Source organism: Ptychodera flava, chromosome 9 (genome assembly GCF_041260155.1).
Source record: "Ptychodera flava strain L36383 chromosome 9, AS_Pfla_20210202, whole genome shotgun sequence".
NCBI classification, from domain to species: domain Eukaryota; kingdom Metazoa; phylum Hemichordata; class Enteropneusta; family Ptychoderidae; genus Ptychodera; species Ptychodera flava.
This window is the reverse complement of record NC_091936.1, coordinates 18,544,587-18,553,863: the sequence shown is the minus strand read 5'-3', so window position 1 is coordinate 18,553,863 and position 9,277 is coordinate 18,544,587. Positions and strand designations below refer to the sequence as shown.

General features: G+C 39.9%; 1 protein-coding gene across 1 annotated transcript; it reads right to left on the bottom strand.

The window, feature by feature from the left end:
* Nucleotides 1-203: 203 nt before the first annotated feature.
* LOC139141194 (low-density lipoprotein receptor-like) lies at nt 204-4,407 on the bottom strand. The gene is made up of 3 exons (XM_070710818.1): nt 4,143-4,407; nt 1,702-1,782; nt 204-427 (listed from the first exon to the last, which is right to left on the bottom strand). Exons 1-3 carry the CDS (start codon nt 4,183-4,185, stop codon nt 204-206), a joined length of 348 nt encoding a protein of 115 aa, XP_070566919.1. The 5' UTR covers nt 4,186-4,407.
* Between the last annotated feature and the right edge of the window lie 4,870 nt (nt 4,408-9,277).

Sequence of the window (9,277 nt, the reverse complement as noted above, 5' to 3'; positions counted from 1 at the left end):
GAGGCGGTGATCCACTCTTGATTTCCCACCTGAAGTCCGCTTCTCCGTCGTCAAGCCATGAGCATTCGCTTTCAAAGGAGCACGAGTCCTCTGTGAGGGCGAAAAAGTTGAAGGTGCAGCATGAAATATTGTGTGTGTTCAGCATTAATGCACCAGGAACTCCCGGGCAGGAACTGCACCATTCTTCCTGGTCTCGGAAGTATTCAAAAACATTGAGAAGCATAGAAAATTGAGAAAACAGAGAAAATCACAGTCTCTCGACCCACATTGGGTGGAGGGACTGTGGTAACGTCGGCGCCTTTATACCTACCGCATCGACTTTCGTCGCTGCCGTCCGGGCAGTCTTCCCTGAAGTCGCAGAACTGCCATGATTCGATACAAGTACCGTCCCCACATCTCCACTCATTGGCCTCACAGTCTGCGTCAGCTTTGAACATAAGAAAAAACATATAGACGTTTTGGTGCGGGCATATGTTGGCAAAACACAGCGCTAACAGTCATGTAATGAACCGCAGCAAACAACTTCAAACTAACCGTTGTTAAAACGATTATAGTTTTAGGCTGCTTGCTGTTATTCATCAACGAAAGAGTTCACCAGCGCGCAATAGATATGGTCAAGAACGCTTCTGTATAATCAGCGGTATCTCTCTAAAGTGATAAATCCATACATTGTACCGCAGAACTTTATCCAGAACAAACCATTAACATATACCAGACTTAGATTGTCGAAATGTCTTCATTTCTTCGGGTTACTTACTTTACCAGTTTTGAAAACGTCGGATTACAAGGCCCCCCCCCCCCTGTTAGTGCAATGGTGCCAAGTTCATTGCAATAGCTATAGAGTAGAAAAGTTGTATGTAAGACTAGCTAAGCTAAACGCGGATAGGACATTTAGAGTTAGATGTATTTAGATTGCAGCTCGACCACTATCATATCTACAAACAGTTTGATTTATCATTTTCTCGTCCCTAACAGGTTTGAAATGTTGTGACACAAGAGCAGGTCTTGTTTTGTTTTCACATAGTATCGTAACATTTGCGGAAGCTTTGATCATACATGGTTCTCGCAACCCACTTTATACGAATGTGAAATGAACGAAATAACTGTATTGATTGCAACTCTGTTAGCGGACAGGGAACTACGCGCAAGAATGCTGGCAAATGCTAAACAGACGATAGTCCTACGATGTGGGAGGGCTTATCTGGGCCTTCGCAACTCTCACATACCTAATTTGTGACAAGCAAGTGCGGGGCAATTACTTGTTTTCGTTTAGTGAGAGTAATGTTAATCGAGAAAGATTCAGGTTTCTGATGAATCTGTAACATTTTCAATTCCGAATGTCAGAACTACCCTTAGTTTTAGTTAGACCGCTACGCAGGGAGATGGTGTGAAAGGATATGTTGCGTCCTGTTCTCTTCCAATGGGAATGCGCTTTGTACCCAGAAAAAGGGCCGTCTTCTCGTGTTGAATTTTACTTGATATTACAACCATTCATACACCAATCTAACACGTTAGCCTCAGCGTGAAAGAACTGACAGAAGTTAAACACGTGCAAATGGCTTGTTGCGAAATTGGGACAGACATTTTCTTGAACACACAATTATACTCCTCACACACAGCAGAGGGCTTCGTAATTCGTCTCTGCCGCGTTCGAACACTTTACCTCGGAATCACACAGCTGTCTTCATTCAACGCACTCACCTCTTCCACAGGAAAATCTGTCAGTACAGTTTAGGGTTGAACCTTGATTTCCAGCGATGCATGACGTAATCAGCAAAACACCTATCAAGAAAAGTTAATTTCTGAAAGATTAATATTCATTTGATTAAAACAAATCATTCTCTGTGTAATCTTCATTTAATGAAATATTTATTTCTTAATGAAATATTTATTTATATTTGTTACTCTTACAAATGTTATATACTTTTATCATACAGAGAATTTTGAAGAACGTTCTGAAGGGTTTAATTTACCAGTTGAGAACTGACATTCAGCAAATCGACTCTCGACGTTATTATGTTTAAATGAAAGAAATGGGTTTCATTTTGAACGTACTGCTATTTAAAATTATTCCACAAATTAAACTAAAGGCAAAAATGAATGGTAGAACTTCTAAACAATGTGTAATTTAACACGTTCATATTTATTGCGGTGCTCCTTGACGATTGAAGTGTTTCAAAACATACCAGATAGAACTTAAACCAAATCCAAAAGTCACGATTATTGAACAGTGGTTGAATTGTACCGCAGAAACATAAAAACTGGGCATGTCCTCGGCCTCGTGAGTTGTCCGATTGAAAATCTCTCCGCACCGTTTACTCTTTTATCGCGAACTGTGCAAGATATTAGATATTCAAGAATTGCACTTTTCCTGACAGGCACAGTGCTTATCAGTCATAATGCATCAACTTGGCGTCGATGTGTGAAAAGGCCTTGAAAATTTTGAGAAGTGACAGTGACGGACGTTGAAAACAATGATGTTGTTATTGTTTCACACGTTTCTTTTAAGGGAGAATATGCCGCGGGGACAAATATTCGGACTCTCAAACTTTTAACGACCTTGACTTTAAAACGACCATGAAAAATGCTGTTTGGTGTACCATTTGGGGGGCTTATTTTGAGGCCCATGAAGTAAATAAAGATTTCACCTGTGTGAAAATTGAAAATTTCATTTCCCCCATAGAGTTTACGGGGGACTGCGGCCATTTTGAATTCCAAGTGTCTGTTAATATTAGGTAATTTGTTTCTTTTGTACCAAATTTTGCACAGCTTCCCCTGATTTTTTATTGTTGATTTGGAAAGAAACTGGAATAAAGCTTCCTTGAGGAAAGCTTGTGTAAAACTTTAATTCTTTAAGTTTAAGGCGCAAACTACCTTATGGAAGGCAGTCCGCTTTAATACAATGCGTTCCTACGTACAATATGTCTCCCGATCTCCATTGTAATGTGTCCCGAATGCTCCTCTCTGATTTCATGTTGATTTCGAAAAACATGATATTCTAGTCTTCTCTGTGTGTTGGCACGACTAGAAAATGCCAGCATTATTCTAAAGGTCGTTTGACCTTAATGTTCTTTACCATCACACAACATGCCTGAAAACAATGTCCAGCTTTTGGCGGAAACTTCTTCTATACCAGACATAAAATGACAATACAGTTTCGATGAATGTCTCTTTGAGGACCTGTTGAGGAATGTTCATTCCGCGTCATTTTCTCCGAGTTCTCAAAATTCTTGAAAGTCCATGACCTGACCGCACATTTCCTCAATGATCTTGCTACATTTTGGCGCAAAATTGTCCACAGTCAAGTTGGAGCGTGTGCACACTGTTTCGTGCAGTGCTGTCTGTAGTAGCATTACGTAAACGCTTTTGTAGTAGTTTTTACTAATTTCTCTATAATACTGAACTGGTCTAAGGCCTGTGTGGAGTCATTTTAAAGCCTGTCATCTCATATCGTGGAAATCAAAATTGTAATTTCCCCCATGGAATTAACAAGGCGTAGCATCCATTTTAAATTTCAAATAACGCTAAGTCTTAGGTAATTCGTTTCTCTAATCCCATTGGCTCGATGTCACCTGATTCTTACTTTTTATTAAGAGAAAGGTTTAAAAGTGTCCTCGAGGAAAGATTGATCAAGAGTTTAACAACTTTCCGTTTCGTTGCGAGTTGTGTTTTGCTATAAGAAGTTGTTCTGGTAGAAGGTACACTTTTACAATAGATGTACACACCATTTAACAAATTTACCATGACCAGTGGACGTCTGTTAACTCAGTCAAGACAACACATCTGTGCGGTAGCAGAGTGTAATTATGCACGATGCGATGCCTCGGCATTATCATGTCATAGCGGCCATTTTGAGTTGAGGGTTAAGTAAACTCGTTCAAGTTGTTGAACAATGAAGGCTTTGGGAATGGTGATGCATGTGATATTCGTTGGTGGCTTTACAACAAGGTCAATTCAGGAGCGATGTCACAGCCCGCTGATATAGCCGACAAGAGACCGAAAAGAAGTAAAAGATTTACTGCTTTGAGTTACAGAGTACTGCGTCAGAAACGGGAGCTAATGAGAAGATTGCGATGCTAACGCTGTATTTTAAGTCATCAAAATTATGCCAAGTTAATCCTTACCCTGCCCAGAACACTCACCTGCTAGTAGCTGGATGAACTTCGCCCAGTGTCCTCCCTCCATCTTGATGGGGAGGGAAGCCAAGGGAAGGACGGAATCGGTGCCAATTTCTTTAAAATGAGTCTTAATCGGAGGTTAAGACGAACTGCTAGAATATCTCCAACAGGTCACGTGAGTCTGCTCTCCTCCGACACCCGTGTTACACTTTGACAAATCTCAGTAAAATTTACCAAAGCATCTTCAAGCCGCTGTGCGATGTGGGTGTGTATTGCTACGTCCACGTTTCGTACCTCGACCGGTGTGGTGCGGGGCAATCAGTGTTTCAAGTCAAAATAAGTGGGAGCGCACGGATGCCATCCGTGTCATGGCAACTTGTTCAATGTGTAACGTAGTTGCCGATCAAAGTTTTCGGCCCGGGTCAGTTGTTCGAATTGTGATGAAATGAGAATGCCCAGGTGATGTCGCAAGTTTTTTTGAATGGTTCAAAGTACTACTGATGAACAGATAAAAAAGTGCGAATCGAGCGAAAAAGAAAATACTTTTACAACAAACTTTTACGCGATCGTCACTCATTTACATTGAATACCTAACTCGATCTGCCATGGGACAATTTGTCGGAAGGAACAAAACCAGAGCACACATGACGAAATTGGGAGTAATCTGCCAGAGTGTATGCTCGATGAGATGTGTGCTTGCTCAGACGCCAATTGTATGTAAATCACTAGAGTAAAAAAAGCCTTGAGAGTGTTGTAAGCGTACCATGGTTTTGCCCAACACTGGCATTAAATAGCTCGGCTTTGCAAAATCAACATTTCACGTATTCTTAGTCGTATTGCGACATAAATGAACAAGTCAATTATCAGTATTTAAAGCAGTTTCATATGATATATCAACATTTCTCAGTACCGCGACATTTAAAGGCCATCATTAACCTACTAAACTAAAAACGCTGACACAATTAAGGAGACCTATTTCGGGCTGGACAGGCACAAAACAGACGGCACGTCCACATTTAATCAAAGCTTTCATAGGCTGTAGACGTGTTTTCCATCGTTTTTACTTGTTTTTAGTAGAACGCTGTTTCTCCCCCCCCCCCCCCCAATAACGCTGAAATACAAATGTTCAACCTGTTTACCGAGAGAGACTATCGTGTAATACGCATATGCGAATGAAGTGTTCTGCCGGCGTACTGATTCTACAGGGGTGAATTTTCTCGACGTTTCATTTTGAGGAAAGTAACATTCTATCTCAGTGAGAAGATTTAGTTGACAAGCAACTGCCATATAATGAAGTATCGTACAATGTGCGCCATAGTTCAACAACTCATCCTTGAAAGTAGGATGTGCGCGTGCGTGGTAGCGTACTTTACGGCCAGTCATCTTGAGCGTTTTATATTTGTGCAACAATACAATACATCGACGTGGTGTCATCAGAGTCTGTGATAACTGTTCAGTCAAAAACTGTAGCCCATTAGAACTGATATGGTTGTCTGGTAAGTTGTTTGGCCCACCAATTGAATGTCAGAACATTGTTTCGTCAGCATGGTTTATCAATTTTCGGTAGCTGAGCGGCTGGCTGGTGTCCACAAGATCGATTACTTTTACCCGTCCAGGCTAGCGCTGTGAAAATGCATTCAGCTACATTCAGTTTGATAAATTTTTCCTTAGCAGATGACTCATAATACTTATCGTGGATGTTTCATCAACATAGTGATGGAATCCGAATCCTTGACAACGCTCCTCTTCTCTATGTATTACTGTCGACTACAGTTATTTCCACGGCCCCCTGATTTGCTGCCATCGACCACAGTTCTTCAGATGTAATTCCTGTATCCATCCATTCATCCATTTTCCCTCTCTCTCTCCGATCTGTACGCCCTCTATCGGGTGGATGTCTCTCTATATCTCTCTGAATATGTCTGTCTCCATCTTTCTATCCCCACCCTTCCGTCTATAGTTTCCGTGTTTGTGTTAGTTTGTCTCTCTGCCTTTATCTCAGTTTCTCTGTCTTTCTGTCTCTCTGTCTCGGTCTCTGTCTATCTGTCTGTCTGTCTGTCTGTCTGTCTCTCTCCTCTCTCTCTCTCTCTCTCTCTCTCTCTCTCTCTCTCTCTCTCTCTCTCTCTCTCTCTCTCTCTCTCTCTCTCTCTCTCTCTCTCTCTCTCTCTCTCTATCTCTCTCTCTCTCTCTCTATCTCTCTCTTCTAGTCTATTTCTAATTTTAGTATGTTTACTGAATCTGCGAGCACCAACAGACTGAACCATAAGCCTATACATTGCGTTGTACATTGTTTAAATTGTCGAACTTTCCGCAATATTGTCATCCGTGATAATTACTCGCATTGATGTTAATAATTTATCGTACAAAACTTCTGTCAATACTTTCTGTTAAATATAAAGAAACAATAGTAAACATCACTGTATGATAAGTGGAAATCGGCGAATTGCCTATAGTTGCAGTCCCATCGGTTGTCCGGAACGGCCAAAAAACCGACATTGCTCAGTATTGTTTAATCAATTAAATTGGTCACTTGCTGACAAGACTGTAATTTAAGAGTATCAATTCTTTCAAATGTTCGCAATATATGACCGTGAAATCAGCAACGGTAGAGTAGAAAACTGACACTGAAATGGCCGTTGTTTGGTTGAGTCTTTGCATGCACCTACGCTGATATGTGCCGGGGCAAGCTATATGATGATGCTTCTGTGTACCTGTATCCTAACACGTTTGTGTGGCTCGTTGTTTCTTGCGTTTCACTTTAGACAAATTTTGGTAGATGTCCTGGTTTGATCTTTCAGATAAGAACTGTTCGAAATACATCGTGTAAAGTATCGGGTCACATTCGCTTCAATTTAGCATCTGGTATTTTGATGCTCATTAATGCAGTCAATATACCTCTATCGTAATTTTCGAAAAATGTAAATAAACTACGTTTGCAGTATAATAGATTCATTTGATATAAAAGTATATTTTGCATATAAATTACATTCTCTACGTATGCTTATTGGACTAGACATAATGATAGCAAACATGATCTATTTGGAACCTGGTGATCAGTGGAGTTCTTTTCATATTTGCGTTGCTCATATGCTTCACAAATAAGGTCATTTAGGGTCAACGTGTTTGACAACTGCCATGGTGGGCGTTACCACCGTACAAAAGTTAACGAATAAGTTGCCGATGGTTGAAAATGCTTTAGTCTCCCATAAAAGCCTGTTACTCTTCAAAATTTCAAGCATTAAAATAACATCATGAGTTAAGTTAGTAATGGCATAAAATTTGATTTTTTCAACAACTGTTTTATCTTGTATTACGATCAAGGCTTGTTATCTTATCTGCTGTTGCAAGCGCTTCTGAACAGAATTCTTTTGTCTCCTTATCATATCATCTTTTGCCTTGTTTATCAAAATGCGCCGTATGTCTCATTTGGATGACTTGTAACTTCAAAGTCCAAAAAGTGGTGTTTTGTAACTCACAAAAAGTAGGACAACATTTTCATATCAAGGACTTATTGTATTGTGCATATCCAGGTCACACCGACTGTTTGTGTTCAGCTTTAATCCACGTTGACAAAATCCTCTTGTACGTCTATGCGTACACAATGTATGTATGTATGTATGTATGTATGTATGTATGTATGTATGTATGTATGTATGTATGTATGTATGTATGTAATGTATGTATGTATGTATGTATGTATGTATGTATGTATGTATGTATGTATGTATGTATGTGTTGGAATGCACATGCATAGTAAACGTCATATATTTTATATGTAACTTTTTGTATACTTGTCGTACATCGCTGAATCAAGGTTTCACTTCATTGTTCATTGGTCTTCTCATAGATAGTACTGTCTATGAGAAGTATGGTTTTATTCGGGTAAAATGTCTAAAACTGAATAGTATCTTCTTGAAACCTTACCATAATGGTACATGAAAGTGAATAAAATGAAAGTTCTATTTTCTCCCTCCCATGCTGTACGCTCTTACCCTTCAACCTCCCCATTGGCTTTGTTCGGAGTTCAAGGTGAACCAATTAATAACGGAGGAAGTTTACCACCATTTTCTGAGTGACACAATGAAGTGGATTTCATGTTAATGTGGTTGAAAGTAACCTTGAACAAGAATGGGGGCTGATAATAATAATATAAACCAAACTTTTTGATAATTTTATGTTGCTATAAAACGTTTTAAGAGTGCAGGTTTCCTTTGCCTTTGGGGACCCAGTACTTGCTAATAAAATAATTTTTTTGTGTATATCGTACAGAATTTAGCGTTGGTTTTGCTCTCCACAAACCTTTTCGCTTGATAGTACAGGCTCTTTAACTAGCCGTAATCAGGCGTGTATAGAAATTCGACCGAACAATGAGTGTACACACCGTCGAATGTCTCGGCACCTATTTTATCTGTACACTTCTATATATACGTATAAGGTTCGATTAACCCTAACCGATGGACACACGGCCGGTACAAACACAACAAGCTGCATGCGAAATGTTCCGTTATACTGACCGTGATCAGGACGTCTGTTGCTATAGCAAACAGTGTCATAGCACGCCGCAGTGTGTGTATTGCCATGTTTCAGACGTGTATTACAGTAGAAGTAAGTTATTGCGATAATACAGACGTGTATTACAGTAGCAATATTAGTATTAGCACGTCGCAGGGTGTCGTATTTGTTTTGAGTCCATCGTGTTATGGGATTTAATGCCATGTCAAGCTTGCCTTGTGTCTAGCGCCGACTACAGAGGAATGCTGGACATGCCCTAAAGATACACTGATGACACTCAATTGACCATTATCTTATCTGTGCTCAAAGGCCAGTCACTCTCGTCCTTGGTGTCACATTCCATAATCCTGCAATGGTGAAATATCGCATGTTATATAAGCGTCATGGCAATGACATTGTAAATCACTGATGGATGGTAACCTTCAAATCTATGCATCTTCAAATCTGGTAATTTTAAATAGTGTGATAATTTGAAATAGTCGCTGTGCTTGTAAGACAGTATGTATGACATCACCAACATTTTAAGCACGGTGCATTTGATTTGTCCCAAGGTGAACTTTGGGTTCTGCCTTATATACGAATTAACATTATCTCTGTCCTTATATGCCGTTACCATGGTGTGCCACCCACCCTATCCCATTAGCCAC

Bases quoted from the DNA above. Each gene is read 5' to 3' on its own strand.
- LOC139141194 (XM_070710818.1), bottom strand. From the start codon at position 4,185: ATGGAGGGAGGACACTGGGCGAAGTTCATCCAGCTACTAGCAG. The intron at 1,783-4,142 runs GTGAGTGTTCTG...TTTTCTTGATAG, and splicing joins GTTCATCCAGCTACTAGCAG to GTGTTTTGCTGATTACGTCA. The intron at 428-1,701 runs GTGAGTGCGTTG...TTATGTTCAAAG, and splicing joins CAGATTTTCCTGTGGAAGAG to CTGACGCAGACTGTGAGGCC.